Raw genomic sequence first — 23,266 nt, 5'->3', positions numbered from 1 at the left:
TCCTCTTACCCCAGCATTCTCTTTTTCATGTTGATATCATATTGTGTACAACCTGACTGCATCCTTGAATTCACTAACTATCTTGTCTACATCCCGCTGGCCCCCACCAACACAGAATTCTATTATTCATTCTGCAAATATTAGTCTCTTTCAGAGCCTCAGTTTCTGACTTCAAACAGACAAAGCTACGTTCACTGACCTCAATACCCATCATCCTCTCTGAGGTCTGCTTCTGCACCTGGGGTGTGGAAGACGCTTTGCTCTGGGATCTCTGTTTCTTGAGAGCTGGTTGTTTCATGAAGGTCAAAACTAACCCTGCCTTCACATCTGCACCAACAAGGGACCCCAGCAGATTGGAAATTGCTATGGTAGAGAGAAGGGAGAGGCAGAAGCAAGTTGCTTAGAAAAAACAAAACAAAAATTTTTTTATTATCACATGTATGGGTGTTTGCCTGCATCTAGGTCTGCATACCACATCTGTGCGGGGCCCTCAAAAGTCAGAAATGCTTCTTGGATTCCTCTGGGACTGGAGTTACAGATGATTGTAGGCTGTCACATGGTTGCTAGAACTCAAACCTCAATACTCTAAGAAAATACCAGTGCTTTCAACTGCTGGGCTACCTCTCCATCCCTGGCAGAAGTAAGAAAAAGCAGTCTGCAATGAAATGTTTTGGCTGAACTTTGACTATCAAGTAGCTCCTAGGAATAAAAAGGCACTAATAAGAAAGGGCTGGAGAGATGGCTCTTTGGATTCAGAGCACTGGATGTTTTTCAGGAGACCCAGTCAATGTTCAATTTCTAGACTCACAGAGCAGCTCAACACTGTTAGTGCAGTCCCATAGGACCTCATCCCTGCTTCTAGCTTCTGCAGGGCCCTGCAAACACCTGGTGCATGGGTAGACATGGAGGAAACTACCCAACACAAAAGCAAAATTTACAGTATTAAAACACAAGGTCATTTCTTGATCTCTGATTCAGGGCCACACATCCCAACTCTGCAGTAGGCCAAGGCACAAAAATCCAAAGTGTAAGGACTTGCCTGAGCTACAGAATTATTTCAAGGCCAGACTGTGCAATATTGTAAAAATTTTGTTATCATGTTGTGTGAGATGTGTGAAGGGCATGTGCATACCATGATGCTTGCAGAAGTTAGAACACAACTTTATTTTTGTTGTTAATGCCAACAAGGATCTCATCATTAAAGCAGGTGCTCATTTCTTTCAGCATGCTCAGGTCCTTTCCCCTCCCTCTTCCGGATATGCAATCTCTGCAAGTGAGAGGTCTGTGTGCTTTGTGCTGGTCTCAGCTGTTCTTTGCGGCTGCCTGAGTGCCTCCTGCAGGTAAACTGGGCTTTTGGTAGGAGTAGGGTGTGGTGTGGGGGCCAAGGAAATGGTTGATGAGGCCATAACTAAGTGCAGAACCCTTAGTGGGTGCATATTGTGTGCTCTTTGGTCTCTTTAGACTCTGGAGTGGCTTTTAAGAAAAAACAGAATCAAGTTGGCTTGGTGGTACACACTTGGAGGATGAAACAGATGAATCTCTGGGGCCAGGAGGCCAGCCTGGTCTACATGAGGAGTTTCAGGCCAACCCCTTCTAGGCTAAATAGTGAGACCTGGTCTCTAGATTAATTAACTACTTAAGACATGATCACTTGTGGATCTTCCTGCAGTCCTCCAGGTCAGATCCCACTGCCTCCAGAGTCAGAGTCAGGAGAAAGCAAAGGCCAGTTTGAATTACATATAATGACTTCAAGGGCAACATTAAAAAGAAAGCCACTTTATTAATGTGTCTATGTGGGGTGTGTGTGTGTGTGTGTGTGTGTGTGTGTGTGTGTGTGTGTGTGTGTGTGTGTGGACATGCGTCTATAGTGGTGCTTATGGGGATTGAAGTAAAATTCTGTGTAGTCTCTCCTTGAAGCTTTTAGGCGGATCCTAGAGATTGAATTCAGGTGGTTCTATTCATCCTATGCCTGCAAACCCTTTTACTCTCTGAGCTATGTCCTTGGCCCAGCTGATTTGATTACTGCACCCTTTTTTGTTGGTTAGTTGGCTTTGTTTTTGACACAGTTTTGCACTCAGTCTCCTAGCTGACCTGGACTCTGGATAATCTTGCCCGACTCTGTCTCTATAGTGCTAGGGTTGAAGGGATACTGTTAAAAACACTGAGCTGTAAAGAGAATTTAAACCATGAACTGGGCAATCTGGTATTCTTAACCCAGCGTGATGCAAGTAAAATCAGGTCTGTGAGGATGCTGTGCTTGTGCGGATGCCCATTATCTTATTCTCGTACACTCGAGAGAAGCTATTCCAAGGTTGAAATCTGGAAATGTGAGGACTAGACAGGTTTTTGGAAAAGCTATGACCATATAGAAATGATTGGGAGTTGTAGTATGTCAGTGTTAAGGAAAGCTGGGTCAAATGAGTAAGACAGATCTTACTATACTATTGACGTGGGGAAAAGAATCCACTTGGGACTGAACATGACCTGAGTTTGTAGAGGTGACTGACTAAGAGAATTACAGACATAAAGAAGGTGTGAGGGATCAGGAAAGTCTGAATGATGATAAATTCTGAGGGTTTGGTGCCCTCAGACTGGATCCTCCTACCTGGTTTCGTGAGCTCTGGGAAATGACTTGGATCCTCAGGGTCAACATGGTGGAAAGAGAAAGACAACTGCTATTTGTCATCTGTCATCTGCATAGGGACCAGGTCAGGGGCATGCCCCTCCCCATGGAAGCTAGGAACCAAGTAAGTAGTATTTAAAACAATTAAATTATATCTCTGTCTCATAAGCAAAGCTGGCCAACCATTTGAACTTGGCAAGGACGCTGTGTCAGTGTCTTTCCGCAGTGCTGACATTGCAGGTGTGCTCTACACATCCCAACCCCATCTTACCACGTAGCTACAACCCCACCCTAGCTCACACTCAGCTCCTGTGCCCCACACTCCCCTGCCCCAGCCTTACACTCAGCACCTGTGCCCCACACTCCCCTGCCCCAGCCTTTCACTCAGCTCCTGTGCTCCACACTCCCCTGCCCCAGCCTTACACTCAGCACCTGTACCCGACACTTCCCCGCCCCAGCCTTACACTCAGCACCTGTGCCCCACACTCCCCTGCCCCAGCCTTACACTCAGCACCTGTGCCCCACACTCTCCTGCCCCAGCCTTACACTCAGCTCCTGTGCTCCACTCTCCCCCACCCCAGCCTTACACTCAGCTCCTGTGCTCCACTCTCCCCCACCCCAGCCTTACACTCAGCACCTGTGCTCCACACTCCCCTGCCCCAGCCTTACACTCAGCTCCTGTGCCCCACACTCCCCTGCCCCAGCCTTACACTCAGCTCCTGTGCCCCACACTCCCCCACTCCTACCTTATACTCAGCTCCTATGCTCCACTCTCTCCCACAGCTTTACCATCCATTCAGCTTGTTGATCGTCTGTCTCACTTAATGCGCCCAAGGTCCTGAAGTAGAGACTCAAGGCCACAGAAATCCAGTTCATCAGGAACATGTAGCTATGCCAGTGGTAGTGTGAGGTAGAACACAGTGTTAGAGCCCACTGTCTAGTTGTATCTCTTCACATCACCATAGAGAGTATAACCATGTTCCTTTTCTTGTGAAATCCTCTTTAGATATATTTAGGATTTTAGCAACTCCAACCAGTGAACTATGACAGAATATTGTATGAAGCTGCTGTGGGGTCCACTTAAAACCAACATACCTCAAACACTAGGTCAATGCAGGTGACAAAAATTTATTGTAATTAAGCTGCCACTGTTCAATCGGGGCCACAGAACAGACTGTGACCAGGATATGAACCATGAGCCTGAAGGGATGTTATACAACATTTTTATAGTATGAGACCATCGAGAGGGGAGAGGATGGCCTGTAGCATTGTTCAATCATATTTTTCCTTCAGGGGTTGGGCAAGGGAGTTTCTGTCATTTGGGATAGGAGTAGGATCTTGGGCCTGGGAACATGACCTTAGTTGCCCTGCCACTAAGATGGAGAAGTTGTCCTTGAAATGGCTGGACACCAACTATAGCCTCCTTACAAGTTGTCCCTGAGATGGCTAGACTCCTGTCTGCAAACATAGCTGAGTATCATTGAGTATCAATACTATTGTGATGGGTTGGCTCTCTCCCATGGTGTGGGTCTTAAATTGGGCTGGTCATTGGTTTGCCATTTTCTCCATCTCTGCTCTATCTTTATCCCTATACTTCTTGAAGATAAGACAAATTTTGGGTCAAAAGATTTTATGGGTGCATTGGTGTTCCCCTCCCTCCATTGGAAGTCTCACCCAGCTATAGAAGGTGGTGGCTTCAGACTCCTTAAACACAGCCAGTCTTAGGTACGGCCACCCCATAGACTCCAAGGAGTCTCCTCTGGCCCAGATACATGCCCCCCAAAGATTCCCATTCTCTCTCCCATCCTGCCCCCACACTCCCTGCTCCCACTTTCTCCACACCTTTCCCCCAACCCCGTTACCCTTCCTAAACAGTTCTCTCTTTCCATCTACTTCAGATATCCATTTTATTTCCTTTTAAATGCGATCCAAGCATCCTTCCTTGGGCCCTTTTTTACTTCTTTGGATGGAAGCATAGTCATCCTGTACTTTATTGCTAACATCTGCTTATTAGTTTTTTTGTTTGTTAGTTTGGTTGGTTGGTTGGTTAATTGGTTTATTTTTGGTTTTTTGAGATGGAGTTGCCTTGTGGAGCTTTGCGTGTTCTGGACTCACTTTATAGACCAGGCTGTCCTCCAACTCACAGAGATCTGCCTGTTTCTGATTCCCCTTGTGCTGAGATTACAAGCATGTACCACCTTGCCTGGCTAACCCACCTCTAAGTTAGTATATGTCATGTGTGCCTTTCTGGGTCTGTGCTACCTCACTCCATATGATCCTTTCTAGTTCCATCTATTTACTTGCAAATTACATGATGTCTTTTAATAGCTGAGTAATATTGCATTATGTAACTACATGACAATTTCTTTACCCATTCTTCGGTTGACAGACATCTAGGTTGCTTCCAGTTTCAGGCTATTACAAAAGCTGCTATGAACATAGTTGAGCAAATGGCCTTGTTGTATTATGGAACATCTTTTGGGTATATGGCCAGGAATGGTATAGCTGGGTCCTGAAGTAAATCTATTCCCAATTTACTTAGAAACCTCCAGATTGATTTTCACAGTGGTTTTTGACATTTGCACTCCCACCAGCAAAGTAGGAGTGCTCCTCTTTTCCTACAGCCTCACCAGCAGGTGCTGTCACCACAGTTGTTTTTTTTTTTATCTTAGCCGTTCTGCAGTTATAAGATGGAATATCAAAGTCGATTTGACTTGCATTTCCTGCATGACTAAACATGTGGAGCATTTCTCTAAGTACTTCTCAGCCATTAGAGATTCTTCTATTGAGAATTCTCTGTTTAGCCCTGTACCAAATTTTTAATTGGGTTATTTGGTTTGTTGGTGTTATAAGGAAGTGGGATTTGTCACTTCCCTGATCTCCAGGGTTGATAAGGCTGATCTGGCTGGCAAGGCAGGTGTCCCCTTTTCCCTAACCACTCGATGTGAGTGCCCCCTGAAGCTGTACATTTGGTCTAAAAGGACGACCTTCCCTGAATAGAGGATGACTGGTCTTTAATCAAAGGTATATGAGTAGTTTTACTCCCCTGCTAGAACCTCCAAAGTAGCTCTTTTTGTTTTTCAAGACAGGGATTCTCTGGGTTACATCTGTTATTGTCCTGGAATTTGCTCTGTAAACCAGGCTGGCCTTGAACTCACAGGCATCAGCCTGCCTCTGCCTCCCAAGCATTGGTCTTAAAGGCACCTCCACTGCTGCTGCCACCATGGCCACAGCTACCACTACCATGACCTGATTCAGTATTAGTTTTTAGGTTGTACAGTAATGTGAGTACACAAAAGAGTAATGAGCCAAGTATATCAGTGTCATCAATGCCAGCAAGTATATTAAGCTATCTATATATCTATGTATCTATGTATCTATCTATATATCTATATATTTATGTATCTATGTATCTATCATCTATCTATCTATCTATCTATCTATCTATCTATCTATCTATCTATATCTATCCGTGTGTGCATCAGTCTATGTATCCATTTTTAAAGAAGATGTCATATACATCAACCTGGCCTCAACTTCCCTACATAGTCTAGAATGACCATAAAATTTGAAGTGTTGTTGACTGGTGGGCTATTGTGTTGGAGGTTTTTTGCTTGGAGACAGGTGCTCTCAGTTTAGCCCATGCTGGCTACTACCTGGCCAGACCATTGTCTCAGCCTCCTTTCTGCTGGGATTACAGGTGTTGACTCAGTGCAGGCTACACCGGGAAAAAAAATCAAGAGCTTGGGGCATGCTAATAAAGTACTAAGTGAGTTTCAATCCTAGCCTTGAATTTAAAGTATTACTGTTATTTCACATTACATCCTGATTATAATCCCCTCCCTCTTATCTTCCTGTTCCCACCCTCCCTCCCTTTTCCATTCTATTCCACTCCCCTAGACCTCTGAGAGAAAGGGGTCCTTCTCCCTCACCATATGACCACAGCCTATCAGGTCTCCTCTGAAACGCTGCATCCCCTTCTTCTGTGCTCCCACAGGGCCTCTCCCCTCAGGGGCAGTGAACAAATCAAGGGCAGCAGAGTTCTTGTGAGAGACAGTCCCCCTGTGGAGAATGAGCTGTCCATTGGCTACATCTGGAACAGGGGTCTAGGTCTTGTTTCCAATGTCCTTGGTTGGTGCATCAGTTTATGCAGGTCTCTGTGGGTCAGATCTGTCAGCCCTGTCATCTTGATTTTTTTTATTAAATATAGATTTTATTTTTTTATGTGAAGAAAAAAAAGATGTATTGAAGAAGAAAGTAAAGCCCCCAGAACATGGCTGTAGTTTTCTTTAAGATAGTCACTTCGTTTTTTTAAAATTTATATTGCATATTTCCACACTGGTAAATTGAGCTGTATAGGTGTTTGAGCAACTATTCATTTGGAAGTCAGAGAACAACTTTATGGAGTTGGCTCCCACCTTCTACTTTTACTTTATTTTTAAGTAGTTGTTCAGGTTTTGTATGTGTATTTGTGTACTTATGCACATATCATAGCCCACCTGTGTCACCCAGAGAAGCAATTAAAGAATCATTCCTTCATTCCATCCTGTGGTTCTGTGGATAGAACCCAGGTCACCAGTGTTGGCCTCAAGTATGTGGACTCATTGAGTCATCTTGTTGGCTCTCTGCTATCTATGCATGTTCTTGGGGGCTCATAACCACCTGTCAATCTAGCTCCAAGGGGGATCTGATGCCTCTAGCCCCATAGGCAACTGCAGTAATATTCCCTTCCCCACATGCAGACACACATGTAATAAATAATGATAAAAAGGAACCTAAAATGAATTTTTTCTCATCCATAGGAATACCAGATTCATTACACGTGTGTCTGCTTTCTAAACCCAAGCTCATGACCTTCCCTGAATAGAGGATGACTGGTCTTTAATCAAAGGTATATGAGTAGTTTCACTCCCCTGCTAGAACCTCCAAAGTAGCTCTTTTTGTTTTTCAAGATAGGGATTCTCTGGGTTACATCTGTTGAGCTAAGTTAAGGCACTTCGGTTAGCTATCAGTGGCCAGCATCACTATAACAGTCCAGGGAAAACTACAAAGACTTGGAAGGACACAGCAGCTCAAAGCTCCTGGGAGACAGACCCTGCCACAGGACCATGTACACCTACTTTCCTCTTAGAACAATGGACTTCCAGGTCCTGGAGAACTTGCACATTATATGTGCCTGTCCTATTTGCTTGGATTTCTTCCTAGACCCAGTGACCACTACCTGTGGGCACAACTTCTGTCATGCCTGCCTCAGTTTGTGGTGGAATGACCTAAATGACATTTTCCTCTGTCCTGTCTGCAAGACATGCTTTCCACAGAGAAGCTTCAGCAGGAACTCCCGATTCTGTGACCTGAGTGAAACCATCAGGCTCCTGCAGGAGACACAGAGCAAGAGGAAGCAGCAGGAAGAACAAGCCCTGTGTCAGAAGCACAGTCAGCCTCTGGTCTTATTCTGTGTGAAGGATCTAGAAGTCTTATGTGCCCAGTGTAGCTTCTCTGTGGAACACCAGGACCATTACACCTGCCCCATTGAGAAAGCTGCCGTGTATCACAGGAAAGTACTGAACATGGTCACTGAGCTTCTGAAGATCCAAGTGAAAGAAAGCGAGCACATGGTAGCTCGGCAGGACAGAATCCCTCTTATATGGAGGAGGACGTTTGAATATAAAAAACAACGGATAAGTTATGAATTTAGGCAAATCAAGCTGTTTCTGCAGAATGAGCTGGAGGCACTTCTAAATGAGATCCACATTGAGGAGCTGGTGGGTTTATCAAAACTCAATGAATATGTTCAAGCCCTGTCAGACCATATTTCCACACTAAACGATCTGTTGAAGGAAGCAGAGGCCAACCATGGAGAGTCAGATCTCACACTCTTGACAACAGTTCCCAGAGCCTACCACAGGTTGGAAAAGCTCACGTGTCCCGAACCCTTGTCATCTGGGGCAAAGCAACATGGCCTCAGCCTCCCACCACAGTATTCTGGCTTGGATAAGATCATCAAGCAGTTTCAAATAAATGTGACTTTTGATGTTGTCACCGCACATCCTCAGCTTGTTATTTCTGAGGATAGAAAATCTGCAGTTTATGAAGAAAGAGGACCAAGTGTTCAAGCTAGCGCTGAGGGATTTGACTTCTTGCCTGAGCTCCCGGGGTGTAATGGATTTCATTCAGGTCGACAGTTCTGGGTGGGGACAGGAGGATCCAAACTTGAAGGCTCTCCTTAGACACACAGCCAGTTCCAGGCCATCCTGGAATATGAGAGACCCTGGCTCCAAAAAACAAGCAAAATGTCACTTGTAATTGTTAGGGTAAATATTTTTTTAATAAAAACATCCTTTAGTTGTTAATAATATCCCCCCCAAATAATCATACGTCAAGGCAATGATGATGCACCACTCACTGGCATGGCCTGGCTGGACGATTCGCCACTCACTGGCATGGCCTGGCTGGCTGGTGCTCCTCTCATTTGCCTGGCCTGGATGCATGATTCACACCCCTGTGGAAAAGGCCTGGTTGTGTGATGCTCCTGCCATTGTAATTACCACAGTGGATGTTCCCAGAGACAAATTCCACTCATTGCATCTTCTCCATGACAGCACTTCCTCTCGATGACAATTAAACCACATCTCCACCATCAGGACATCAAGCTGGACTCTTGAAGCCAGTGCCTGGGTTTCCTGCTGATCTGGAAACATGTTGTTGAGGAAGGCAACGTTGCAATGCCCTGATTTGTTCACCACTGACTCTGATAGAGAACTCCAGAGTAGATCGTGGCTGGCAGCAGCCAAGAGGTGGAATCAGCCTAGATGCCAATCAGTGGGTCAGGGGATGAAGAAACTGAGGTCTAACACACTGGGAAGCTGTATTCAGTGACAAGGCAGAGGAAACTGTGCCTGTTAAGGGTAAATATTTTGATCCTCCAGTTTGAGGCTGAAATGTGGCAGCAAGTGCTAGTAATTGCAATTACATTTAAACTGTGGTCGTGACCTCAGACTTAGGTCTTCCGTGATAAACTACCTGGACTCAAATGTATTCTTCATGTTTCTGTACATATGTATGACTTTGATGGGCAAAAAAGCTTATTTAAAAAAAAAACCATATGTGCCAGGCATTGTGGATCTCTGAGTCAAGGCTAGCCTGGTCAAAGTAGAGACCACATAGTGAGACCCTATCTCAAAAACTAAATAAAAATTCATTTAAAAAAGTGATAAACTTGTCAGATTCTTGTTTTCATTTCATATTTACTTCACAGGTGAACTTGAGAAATGTATTTGGTGAAGTAGGTATGCACACCTAATCCCGGCACTCAGGAGACAGAAGCAGGAGGATTGCCACAACTTCCAGCCTAGCCTGGGCTACACAGAAGATTTCATCTGAAAACAAGCAGTTTATGTGGGCATCTCTCACTTCATGAGTTTGTACCCACACTTGACACATATTATGCCATCTGCCTTCTCAAGAAGGTCACACTCAGATTTCCTGTGTGTGTGTCACTTATGAGTGCCTTTTAGCTCTCGGCGTTTCCATTTGTATGTGTGCATGTTCACACATGTGCATGCATGCAAGAGTATGCCGTGTGTGCAAAGCTCAGAAGATAAGTGTGTCAGATCCTCTGGAGCTGTAACTACAGGTGATTGTGAGCCACCAGACATGGATGCTGGAAACTGAACTCAAACACTTTTGGAAGATCAGCAAGCATACCAAACCATCTCTTTGGTCCCCTAAAATATTTTTCTAAAAATCTTACAGGGCTATAGGGTTGTAAGTTTGCCCAATTTTCTGAATAACATAGAAAAGTATAACTTCTGTTTCTTCTTCTGTATTGTAAGCACTTGGTCCTTAACAGTTTGGGGTTGGTTTGTGTGTGCATGTGCGTGCGTGAGTGTGTGTGTGTTACATTCATTGTACCCTGTCTTGCACCAACATCCCATCATCTCATGTCTCCTGCCTACACACACACACACACACACACACACACACACACACACACACACCCTCTGCTTCCTTTATATCATTTCAGTCCTCCTTATGCTCTCTCTAAACCCTTCTTGCTCTTCATGCCCCGCTGCCTGCCAGCCATGAAGCTGACCTCCACTCCAGCTTCAGTAGTGTGGCTTTTCCTTTCTCTCCTCCATTTGCCTCCCCTAGGCAGCTGCCCTTGTTTTATATCTCACCTCTCCTGGAGATCTTTTTAAGCTCTTACAAAATGTTTTCATGATCAAAAACATAAATGCAAGCAACCAAATAGATGAGTCATCATACATGGATTTTTTTTTACACCTCAACCCCCTCACACACAATTTGTTTTTTAATTGATTGTTTGATGCAGTCTCCTGTAGACAAAGCAGGCCTCAACAGCAAGTGTATGTTGTATAGGACACACGCATTCCATGTTGTACATGTGGAGAACACAGTGGCCTCCAAAGGTACCCACACCACCCATGCACATTCTCACAGATACACACACACATAAAGTAAAATGTAATTTTATAAAATCACAACATATTTTGTATGCATGCAATACAGTGAAATTATCCTTTAGGCATGACTTGGTCATTGCTGTGTTCAAATCAAAGCAGCTAGGATTACCCTGAGCTTTCTCTTGTGGGGAGCGAGGGGGCAGTGGCAGACACAGGAGGTCACGCTAAAGTCTCAGTGGCAGCTCTGTAAGTCCACAAGGTCCAGCTGCTCTCCCAGTGTCTATCAGTGGTTAGCCTCATTGCTGGAATGACAATTTATTTTCTTTGATGGTGTAGCTGCCCGTGGGTTACCTGTGCTTTGAATATAATTCCCATCAAACTAATTGGTTCTCCAAGCGAGACTTGGGTGAGATCAATTCTTTGCTCTATCTGGGGTGATGACTTATCGGTTCACTTCACCTGAGGGAAAGCTAACACAGCCAACATCCACGACTGAAGACAAAACACTTGTGTTTTCACCGCCTGCTAGTCCTTTGCCGCAGACAAGTGTGCCCATTGTGATATTTTTTAAAGGAGCCACAGTCTAGTGATGTAGATCAGACATAGAGTGAAAAGCTAAGCATGGCAGCACACACTTCTAATCCCAGCACTTGGGAGGCTGAGGCAGGAAGATTGCTTGGGAGTTCCAGGTCAAACAAAATCAAAAAGCGACTCTCCAAAACAAAACTAAACTAAACTAAACTAAAAAACAGCAAAATAAAACATCCCCCAGAACAATGTGACATAGATCTGTGTAATGGTCTGTGCTATCGCCATGACTGTACGATGAACTGGGAACATGAAAGTGTAAGGCATTCCCTAGCTAGGGCAGCACTCCCTACTGCTTCCCTAACACCCATGTGCTGTCCTAGAAGTTACACCTTAGGAGAAGGTCAGCAAAACCCAGAGTTCATGTACACTTGGTTGGTCAGCATGAGACATGTGGATATAAAATGGGCATCCTGAGCCATGGCTTTTGGGGTCTGACACTTTGTGGCATCTAACTTTTTCCAGGTAATGTCAGAAGTCGATTAAATTGTAGACAGACAGACAGTACTAAGAGACCTGCTGGTGTGAGGAAATCTTATATATCTGTGGCCTGAAGTACATGTAGGTAAATGGTGCTTACGAGGGCTTGGGTGTACAGCTCATTTGGCAGAGAGCTTGTCTAGCGTGCAGGGAACCCTGGCTTCAGCCCCCAGCACTATGTGAAACAGATGTGATGGTGCATGCCAAGGACTGATGGATGGAAGCGGGAGGGTAGGAAGTTCAAGGTCATCCAGGAATGTGAGTTCTAGGTCAGCCTGGATGACATTAGGCATACCTAGCCCCCTCCCCAACACACACACACACACACACACACACACACACACACACACACACCACCAGCACCAGCACCACACCACACCACACCACACAGAAAGAGTATTTTTCTCCAGAGTCAGTCCCATTATCCATCATCTCATCACACCTCCTCCTAAGGGCAGCTCCCACTGCTGAGTCTGGGGTACCACTTGTGCAGGATCTTTCTGCTGGTAAATACAATAGCAGGCCAGCCACAGTGACCATCCCTGTAGTCACCTCACTCCTCAGAATGCTGAGGCAGCAGGATTTTGATTATTAGGCTAGTGTAAGAAACACAGGGGAAAAAAAAGTTAAGAAAAGAAAAGATGAGAGAGAGAGAGAGAGAGAGAGAGAGAGAGAAATTTGGGAATATTTAGCATTCTGTCTTAAAATTGATCTGTTAGCTAAAGATAGTAAGACCACATCACACTTCTTTCTATGAAGTTACTTATTTAAATAATAACAAAAGAAATTTAAATTTACAGAAAATTTCAAGATATGCAGAGTTCCTGTTTACTCTTCAAATAGATTCCCATAGCCTATTGATCAATACTAATAGCTACTGACTGTGTATTAACATCTGTGGCGTACTATTAAGCACATACTGGTCTAATGTATCATGAGTTCAGAACCAGCCTTGTAGAGTAAGTTCTCTCCTTCACCCTTATGTGGGTCCAGGGCTCAGCCTCCACCATCAGACTTTGAGCACACCCTTGTTCACTGTGTCCCCTATTCCCCACTTGTTTTGTTTTTGAGAGCAGCTGCCCCTAGCCTTGAACTCAGGAGTCTTCTGACTAGCTGGAACTCCAAGTGTGCTTCCTCTGCAGTGATTCCTGTGATAGCATGCTATAGAAGGGACTGTTGTAGAGTGGAAAGAATGATCTGGAGCTAAAAGACACAGTGGTATCAGAAAAACAATCACTCAGCAATGATTGGCTGAGCCAGAAGACCAGTCAGGTCTGTCAGCAACAGGCTAAGGAAGTTGGCAATCAGTGCTTCCATAAATAATTGAGAAGATGCCAAGATTCTGAGAGTCATATATAGTCATCTAAGGGGTTCCCAGAGAATTAGCTGCATGACGTCCGCCTAATACTCAAAGTCATGCATGGCCAAGGCCCTTCTGTAGAATGACAGAGTGAAACTGGCATGAAAACAGGGTTCCTAATCCCAGCGAGCAGGACTTTGAGGCAGGAGTTCAAGGTCAGTTGGCTACATAAAATGAAAAGTTTGCATAAACTCTTTCACAAGCTTCTACATTTCAATATGACTTATAATAACTAGTGCAATGTAACTGACAAGAAAACTATAGGAGACCTACCAATAACATACAGGTCAGGAGAACATGATTTTATGCCTCTCAAAATGTCTTCTGTTACTGTGCTTTTGTGATTGGGTCTCCACACTGCTGGAACTCTCAGGTTTACTGCCTCAGCCCACTGACCATGGGGATTCTAAGTTATAACCCACCAAGCCTTGCTTACACCTGAGGCTGGTTGGATCTAGGAACTCAGAATTCATGGGTATGGGGGTGTCCACACATGTATCAAAGGAACAAAGGAAAGACTCAAACCTGCAAGCTTGCTTAAGGGGGACCAGATGCCTGTGATCAGGTGTTAAGTATTTCAAAGAAACTGAACTCTTCCCAATCTGTTGAGGTTTATTTTATCTTGGGTTGTTTATTCATTTTGTTCACATAGTAACTGGCAGGTGTGCTGAATGGCCCTAAGAACAAAGTGTTCTTGCATCCTTAATACACACCATGTTAAAGAGTAGCTCAGACTTGGAATCCCAGATACTCAGGAGACAGAGATGGTGATAAGGACCAGGAAAGACAGGGCACTTTCATATTCTATAGTACAAAGATGTGGGATCTGGAGAGATGACTCTGTGGTTTAAAACACGTGTTGCTCTTGCAAGTTACCCACATGGCAGCTCACAACCACCTTTAACTGCAGTGAGCCTCAGGCAACCGCGTGGAACACACACACACACACAACCTTAAATACAAAAAAGAGGGATGTCCATCTGAGTGTTATGCACACCTCTAATCCCAGTACCTGGTGGGGGGGGGCAGGGGCTGAGGCTAAAAAACTAAGTTCAAGGTCAGTCTGGGCTACAGGGGTGAACTACTTCCTGACCACCTTGGGATACAGAGATATTTCTAAGCATATCTCTGAAAGATAAGGGGACTTTTAAAAAGATAATAATGAGCCAGGGAGATGGCTCAGCTGGTAAAGATGCTTGCCATAGCAGTCCAAGCCAGAGGACCTGAGTTTGTTCTCAGGTGTATGCATGTGATGGTGGAAGGAGAGAATCAACATAAGGTCCATTGTCCTCTGGCCCCCGCCCCCCCCATTCATCTTCCATGCTGCCTGTGCCTGCAACAGTGCCAGAGGAGTGTGTGTAACAGTAGGAGCCACAGGGAGAAAGCTCAGTGCTAGAGGCTTGAGAGGCCTCCTGCTCAACTGCCACAGTGGTCTCCCCAACAGCTGGTGCTACATGAACTGGGAAACATCTGTCTAAAACCATTATACTCAGGTGACTTTAAAACAGTCACTTAATACAGAAAACTCTGGTACACTGTGGAAATTGCTCAAATCTAGAAGTGCCTTGGAAATTTGCAGAATCTCTGCAGAATATCAGTGCAAGTAGGCTTCTGCCAGCTCCCTTTCAGGCTCTTTGGAAGAGAGGTCTTCCTGTCCCTACCTCCTAAGATCTCCTTCCTTAGGGAAAAAGAAAAATCTCCTTCCTTGGGCTTGAGAGATGGCTCAGAGGTTAAGATGCCTGGCTGTTCTTCCAAAGGTCCTGGGTTCAATCCCCAGCAACCACTTGGTGGCTCACAACTATCTATTATGAGATCTGTGCCCTCTTCTGGTGTGCAGGTGTACATGCATACATAACACTGTAATCATAATAAACAAATGAATCTTTAAAAAATTTTTAAAATCTCCTTCCTTCATAAGGTCTGGGTCAGTGATCTGTGTTGTGACTGTGCCACAGTGGAATCTAAATGAAGCAAAAAACAGTCCCCAAAGTGACACACTCCGAGACAGTAGTGATTCTAAGGAGGAGTCATTGAGGGGTCAGTCAGGCAGCCCAGGTGTCCTTCTAGAAGGGTGTGATGTTTAAGGACACAGTGTGGAGGGGCCCTCTGGACATTCCAGTAAAGCAATGAGACGAAGAACAGAAGCCTAACAGCTAAGGAGTTTTTCGATTTTTTTTTTTAATTTAATTTATTCAGATTACAACTCAATTGTTATCCCATCACTTGTATCTTCCCATTCATCCCTCCCTCCCGCTTTCACCCTATTCCCCTCCCCTGGCTCTAAAACCAAGAGGGACCTGCTAAAGAGATTTTCTAGAGCAGAGAAGACAGTGCAGCTCAGGGAAGGAGCAGGTTAGGTCTTGAGCTCCAGAACTTAAGAGAAGAACCTTGAGTTATTGGTTTGGAACTGTGACTCCGGAGATGTCAGGGGCAAACAAGATGCCTGCAGCACAGACACTACTAGAAAATACTCCTGCAAAAAAGGAATGTTCAGATGTTGTTACTGAAGTGGTCAGAAGAAGAAGTTGACCTAGGTACCCAGCAGGCTAGGCTCCACCGAGGGTCCACCATATATAAACGAAAGGGACCTGAACCCTGAGGAATAGGGATGGAGATTGAAGCCAGGTGTGGTAGCTCAAGGCTTTAATTCCAGCTCCTAGAGAGAGAAAGAATCCAGTTACAAGGCCATGCCTCTGCTATTAATTTAATTACATAGCTGTGTGTACGTTACTGAGTTGGCAAAATGCTGGCTCATCACGCAGGAAGACCTAGGCTACAGGTATGAGCTTCAGGTTTCAGTAAAGAAAAAATCAGGGTTGGCCACAGGCATGCATAATCAATTGGTCCTAGTTGAGGTGTGTTTGGTTAGTCAATCTCAGTCTTACTTGTATAATATGGTCACAAGCCCTCATCACTGTCACTCTCAAAGGGGTCAAATCTGGCTCTTGGAAGATGATGACTCATGCTCCAGGGTATGGCCTCTCACCATGCTGGAAGGTACTGTTTTCATCTGGTGTGTAGAGGTGAGGTTTCCACCCTGGGAGGTTTTCTTCTTCCTGGAATCCAAGGTGACTGCAACTTTAGGGCAAAGATTTGTAGTTATGCCCTAAGCCAAAAAGAACAGGACAGACCTGTACTAAATGAAGAATGGTAGGTAACCTGCTCTGTAGTCCAGGCTGTCCCAGAACTCAGAGAGCTGCCTGTTTCTAGGTGTGCAGCACTTATATTTCCTAGAGGGGAGTAGGGATGCTTCTCCACTGGTACAGTGCTTTCCTAGTAGCATGCAACTATAGAAGAAGCCCACAGCTTGATTCCCAGCATTGCACACACCTGCCTCTAATCCAAGAAGCCGGGGTAAGAAGAACACAGCTTCTAGCTTTGATTGAGCTACAAGAACTCACAGAATACTCACCCCAACTCCTCTTTTCCCTGCTCCTCCTCACACTCACTCCCAGGATGCACTGCTTTATTTCTGGATGGCTTCCTCACTGCTGGCATCTTTTACTTAAGTGTATGTGGAAACACCAGGACATCACTTCTGCTACTAGCCAGGGGGCTGCCCTGGGAGGACTCCTCAAAATAAGTAGGGTGCTGGGGTGAAGTGGGAGGGGAAGGCTGGGTAAAATAAGATCTGCCTCTCCAGGGAATCTGTTTAAACCTTACGCTGTTTGTTGTGGCTTTTGGCACCTCAATGCTTAAAAGATTTCTTCAGGAATTCTGAAAGGTTGAATGGAGGTGAGGCAGCATCACTCAGGGGTTCTGTGAAGTGGGGCTGGATCCCTCTTCCAGGAGGTTACAGCGAGGCATGGTTTCTGTTCACAGCCAGGAAGAGACAGTGGAGGGATGGTCACAGCCCTAAAATGTGCTAATTGATATGGTGCTATGTCTGAAGTGCCTGACGAGTCTCAGTTCATTTCTCTGAGTGTAACTGTTGTGGTTGCCTACAAAGGACAGACTAAGGCATGTAAAGTCCAGGACCTTGTCCAAGACTGCACAACCCATAGAATGCCAAAAACATAATTCACTGAAACTCAAATTTGACATATATGTATTCAAATATTTATCTATTAATTTATTTTTGCTTTTCATGACAGGGTTTCTCTATGTAGTCTTGGCTGTCCTGGAACTCACTCTGTAGACCAGGCTGGCCTCAAACTCCAACATCCCCCTGCCTCTGCCTCCTGAGTGCTGGGATTAAAGGTGTGTGTCACCATTCCTGGCTCAACCATTTATTTTTGAGACTATTGTTTGCCAAATAGCCAAGCTGTGTTCAAGCTTATGGTGCCCCTGCCTCAGCTTCCCAAGTACTGGCACTTTAGGCCTTTGTAACCATGCTGCGTCAAGAAATGGTGAACTAGTCCCTACCAGAAATCAGGCCTTGGACTATGTATGATTCTTACTGTGAGCCATATGCTGTTCCTGTTTGGATAGTTAGTGAAGAAACAAATCTTGACATATAGAATGATATTTTTGGCAAAAGGGGGACTCTGATTATTTTAGAGTTTCTGTTGCTGTGGTGAACACTATGACCAAAAGCAAGCTGGGGAGGAAAAGGTTTATTTGGCTTCTGCTTCTACATTACAATTCATCATCAAAGGAAGTCAGGGCAGGAACTCACACACGACAGGAACCTGGAGGCCAGAGCTGATGGGGAGGCTGCTTTACTGCCTTGCTTCCCCTGACTTGTTCAGCCTACTTTCTTACAGAACCCAGGACCACCAGCCTAGGGATTACACCATCCACAATGAGCTGGGCCCATTTCTTAATCACTAATTTTAAAAAATGTACCACAGGCTTGCCCACAGCCTGATCTTATGGAGGCATTTTCTCAACTGAGGCACCCTCCATTCTGAAGACTGCTGCGTGTGTTAAAGCCAGCAGCACCCTGACGAGTCCCCTTAATTGGATCAGAATGAAACCTAGATGAGTTTGTAGTTTTGGTATCAGGACAGGGTCTGCTGTGTAGACATTGACTGACTGGTCTGGAAATCTATGTGAACACTAGGTGAAGTAGCTTCTCTCTATCTGCCCCTGGCTCCTTTGTGAACCACCACATCTGTTTTTGTTTTGGTGAGGACAGGGTCTCGAGTACTCAAGGTTGTCCTCAAATTCAGTAAATGGCCAAGGTCAGCCTTTATATTTTTTTGTTTTACTCCCTAAAAAACACCACCACCAAGGTAGTGGCATTTTAATTGTAAACACTTAGGCTGGGCATAGGGCCAGACACTTTTAAGATCAGCACTGGTGAGGCAGATGCCAACATGGTCTACATAGCAAGTTCCAGGCAGGCAAGTAAGGTTTAGTGAGACCCTGTTTAAAAGAAAAAGAGAGAGTGAGAGAGTGAGTGAGAACGTGGAAAATATTTTTGTAAGACTGTCTATTCTATTATTCGTTTTTGTTTTTGTTTTGTTTTTTTCCCTTTTTGGAGGTAGGTTTTCTCTGTGTAGCCTTGACTCTCCTAGAGCTCACTCTATGGATCAGGCTGGCCTCGAACTCAGAGAACTGGCTGCCTCTGCCTCCAAACTGCTGGGATTAAAGGTGCTCAACAACGACCCAGTAAAACCAGAATGAGACCTTATCAAAAGACCCGGATCTCTGTGAAGTCAAGACAGCATAGTCTACACAGAGCTCCAGGACAGCCAGAGCTACATAGAGACCTTGTGTTGAAAAATCAAATCAGAAGAAACAAACAAAACAACAGGCTAGGGACAGATCTGTTTGTAGAGTGTTTGCTCAGCATGCTTGAGGCCCTGGGTTCTATCCCCAGCAGGGGTCTGTGATCCCTGCCATCTGATTGGAGCATGAGGGAGGTGAAAGCCTGATGGTCAGAGGTTACAGGGAGGGATATTTAATCAGGGCTGTGCTGTGCCTGGTTTATGCTGTTTTTCCCACAGCTCTGGTTGGAGGGACTGGTGAGCAGATGGGCTGTGGGGCCAAGTGGGCAGAGCAGCTAGGGCTGAGACTGACAGGCTTGGGAAGGACAGACTGGGAGGTGTGATGCAGCTATTGGTTTAACTGAAGCCAGGCATTGAGTGGGAAGTAACTTATTATTTCTTTCTTTTTTTTTTTAAGAAATTTCTTTTCTTTCAAAACAACTGAGTTGCCAGAGTCCATAAGGGTAGCTGTCCACCTGAGCTGTCACTGGCTGTGGGCCCATGCAAAGGACATCTGGAATTTATTGACTCTAAAATCACAAAGGACTAAATGCTTCCACCACTGTGAGGAAACCAGGAGACATCAGTGAGGTGGCAGCAGGTTCCAGGAGAGGCTGTAAGAAGCTCAGGGTAAGTGAGTGTGCCTGTCCCTAAAGAGTACCCCAGAGCCAACCCTCAGAAGGAAGTCGACCAGAGTCCAGTCCTGTATTCCCAGTCTGATGGCACAGGCAGAGGCCTTGGCCGGACTCCAGGCAGAGACCAAATGCCCCATCTGTCTGGATATCCTGACAGACCCAGTCACCATCGAATGTGGACACAACTTCTGTCACCCCTGCATCCAACACTGCTGGACAGGGCTGTTGGACAAGTTCTCCTGTCCTGTCTGCGGACACCAGTGCCAGAACGGGAACCTCAGAAGCAATTCCCAGCTTGGAATGATGATTAAAGCTGCCCAGCAGCTCCACAGCAGGAAGAAGAACAAAAGGAAGGGGCAGGAGAGCAGTACCAGTTGTGAGAAGCACAACCAGGTCTTGACCCTCTTCTGTGAGGATGACCTGCAGCTGCTGTGTGACCAGTGCATTGGGCCTGCTAGTCACATTGACCACCAGGTGACACCCATTGCACAGGCTGCATCTCACCACAGAGAGAAGCTTCAGGGCTTCATCAAGCTCTTGGAGTGTCAAGTGAAGAAAGCTGAAGAGTCAATCAGCGTTCAGAAGGAAAGAACCTTGGCCCTGAGTGAGGAGGCAGAAGCACAGAGGGGGAAACTGACTGCTGAATTTGAGCAGCTGAACCGGTTTTTAGATCGGGAACAGCTGGCAGCATTCTCCAGGTTAGAGGACCAGGAGAGGGATACTGAGCAGAAAGTGTGTGATAATAAGGCAGCATTTGAAAACTATACTTCCAAGCTCAGAGATCTCCTGAGCCAAGTACTGACTAACATAGAGCTCCCTGAAGCAAAACTGCTGTCCATGGTCAAAGATATCTACCAGAATTTTAAAAATCATAAGAGCCCATCCCTTTGTTCAGTTCAGTTTAGAAGAGATGCTTACAACTTTCCTCTCCAGTATTCAGCACTAGAAAAAGCTATAGAGCAATTTACAGAGCAAGTAACTCTAGACCCGGAAACAGCCCATCCAAACCTGCTTGTTTCTGAGGATAAAAAATGTGTAACATTTGTGAAGGAAAGACAACGTGGTTCTGCTTCTTCAAAAAGGTTTACCGAAAGCCCCGTTGTGTTGGCCTTTCCTCATTTTTCTTCTGGGAGACATTTCTGGGAGGTGCAGGTAGGAAAGAAGGCTGAATGGGCTGTTGGTATCTGCAAGGCTGATTTGCCTATCGGGGAAAGGCAGTCCTCTATCCCCCAGGGATGCTGGAGGATTGTCTGGCAGGGGGACCACTTCGATGTCTCAGGAGCTGACCCTGACTCTCAGTTTAAGGATGCCAGAGCCATTGGTGTTTTCCTGGACTGTGAACTGGGAGAGCTTTCCTTCTATTGCATGCCTGAGAGATGTCACATCTACACCTTCAGGGACACCTTTCCTGGTCCTGTTTGCCCTTATTTCTACCTAGGACCTCATTCAGAACCTCTTAGTCTCTGTTCTGCCACAGGTTCTGAGTGAAGCCCCACATGGTGGCCTTATGAGGTCTGTTCATGTTCTAAACGCCTCTTCCCCCAACCCAAATGGGCCCCAAGCTTGTTATACAGCTGAAGATGACTTTGAATTTGTGTTTATCTGGGCTGCACTGTCTTATTGCTAGGATTATAGGTGTGAGCTTCTGTACCCAATAATCCTTTTTGAGACACGTTCTTGCTGTGTAACCCAGATTGGCCTGAATAATCCTTTTTGAGACACGTTCTTGCTGTGTAGCACCAACTGGCGTGGAACTTTGTATGCAGAGGGTACTGGGAACCAGCTGTCAGCAACGCTTCCATGGAAGCTTCCTGTGTTCTGAGTTTAAAAGCATGGATCAACATATTACTCAACAGATGCATTTTTAAACTTCTAAGTCTTACATCTGGGGAAAATATGCCATTAATCCCATAGGGCTGAGCTATATACTTCAACCTTTTCATCCTTGAGACAGTCTTATTAAGCCAACACTAACTTAGCAGACTGTCCTGCCTCGGCTCTCCCAAGTAGCTGTCATTCCGTCTTGCATCAGCACCCAAAACTACCTCAGAATGTAATAAGAGTTTTAAGAATGTTTTCATCTACTTTCTAACTGAGGTCTTATGTAGTCTAGGCATAGCAGATGCTGACTTTGAATTCCCAGTCATCTAACTTCTGTATCATAAATGCCCTACCTTTGAAATCTGATGTGACAATCCCTTACTTTCCCTATAATCATAGAAATACCTTAAATATTAATAAGGAATTAGATTAATAATAGTAGAGTCTTAAAAGTGAAAAAAATGTTCCCGGGCTTTCATTTCAGTAACCAAATCATCAGTGTTGCCTCCTCTACCCCCTCCCTCCCTCCCTCCCTGTTACCATTTCCAGGCCTGGGGATTGGGTTCCAGGAGCTAACATCATCAGCCCTGTTAGATTTTGATGTAGTCTTGCTGCGGTGTCCAGGCTGACCTTGAACTTGTCATTCTTACCCTTCAGCCTCCCAGATCGCTGGCATTGCAGGCCAATGCCTTTATGCCTTGATACCGTTTTATCAGGTGTTATTTAAAACTTAGTATCTGTGTATGTGTGTGAGGGAGAGGGTCAGACAGACAGATGGACTGTAGTTGAGGGTGTGGAGGTCAGGACAACTTCTCCTCTTTCCCCCTATGTCCCCGGGATTGCGTTTAGCTAGTCACGTTTGCATGGAAAGCCGTTTTATGTGCTGAGCCATTTCAGGCCCTAAAATCAGTTTTTGATGGAGAAGGGAAAGAAGGGGACTGATGAGTGGCTGCGGAGTTAGACCTAGATCAAACAAGACGCACCCTGTATCTTTGCAAAGCACCGTGATTGTAGACAGTGGTAATGGCCTTTAGGAAAGTATTTGGGATGATGTCACCAGAAAGAGACAAACGTTGGAGGAGATGGTTGTAACCTGATGTAAACACTACATTATCTTTACGTGGTAAAATGTGACAAGGTTCCCATTAATGCACCATTTTTATCAATTAAACTTAATTTTAATAAAGGAAAAATGTCTCTTTGTACATAAGATTGTTCCTTGGGGTCTTTGGTTATCACTTTTGCCTTCTCAGTTTTTTACTTAATTCTTAAAATGTCCAGCCTTGGTGGCTCAGGCTGCATCTCTGCACTTAGGAGTCAGAAGCAGGAGAACATTACTGCTTTTTGTAGGAAGGGGCAGGAGTGGATTCTGGCGCTTACCTTCCTGCTTCCACTGACCAAGTGATGGGATCACAGGCAGGTGCTACCCTGCACAGCTCTATGCACTGTGCAGGCCCCAGGGCATCATGCATACCAGGCAAGCAGTCTACCAACTGAGCTGTATCTCAAGTCCAGAAGTAGACTTCCTTTTATTATTGCTGAGTGGTGGTGACACAAGACTTTAATCCCAGTACTCAGGAGTCAGTGGCAGGCATATCTCTGTGAGTTCCAGGACAGCCAGAGCTACACAAAGTAACCCTGTCTCAAAAACCAAAACAAACCCAAAACACATGACTTATGTG

The 23,266-nt window shown here is 45.2% G+C and overlaps 2 protein-coding genes across 6 annotated transcripts; both read left to right on the top strand.

Moving 5' to 3' along the window:
• The first annotated feature begins 1,236 nt into the window (after nucleotides 1-1,236).
• Nucleotides 1,237-22,111, top strand: LOC311583991 (tripartite motif-containing protein 75-like). Of its 5 annotated transcripts, none has more exons than XM_084757989.1 (2): nucleotides 1,237-1,340; nucleotides 19,547-22,111. In XM_084757989.1, exon 2 carries the CDS (start codon nucleotides 19,848-19,850, stop codon nucleotides 21,249-21,251), a length of 1,404 nt encoding a protein of 467 aa, XP_084614115.1. In that variant the 5' UTR covers nucleotides 1,237-1,340; nucleotides 19,547-19,847; the 3' UTR covers nucleotides 21,252-22,111. The 5 variants fall into 5 exon arrangements, with proteins under 5 accessions (XP_084614115.1, XP_084614114.1, XP_084614116.1 ...); XM_084757988.1 differs by lacking the exon at nucleotides 1,237-1,340 and adding an exon at nucleotides 16,268-16,471; XM_084757990.1 differs by lacking the exon at nucleotides 1,237-1,340 and adding an exon at nucleotides 16,839-17,057.
• On the top strand, nucleotides 7,652-9,024 carry LOC311584467 (E3 SUMO-protein ligase TRIM60-like). Its single transcript, XM_084758826.1, has one exon. The coding sequence runs from the start codon at nucleotides 7,732-7,734 to the stop codon at nucleotides 8,848-8,850; it is 1,119 nt and encodes a 372-aa protein (XP_084614952.1). The 5' UTR covers nucleotides 7,652-7,731; the 3' UTR covers nucleotides 8,851-9,024.
• Nucleotides 22,112-23,266: the final 1,155 nt, after the last annotated feature.

The sequence above is a fragment of the Acomys minous genome, assembly GCF_964271855.1.
Source record: "Acomys minous genome assembly, chromosome: 15".
NCBI lineage: Eukaryota > Metazoa > Chordata > Mammalia > Rodentia > Muridae > Acomys > Acomys minous.
This window is presented reverse-complemented; position numbering and strand designations above follow the sequence as displayed.

Excerpts from the sequence above, each read along its gene's own strand:
- LOC311584467 (XM_084758826.1), top strand. The coding sequence starts at position 7,732 with ATGTACACCTACTTTCCTCTTAGAACAATGGACTTCCAGGTCCTGGAG.
- LOC311583991 (XM_084757989.1), top strand. The coding sequence starts at position 19,848 with ATGGCACAGGCAGAGGCCTTGGCCGGACTCCAGGCAGAGACCAAATGC.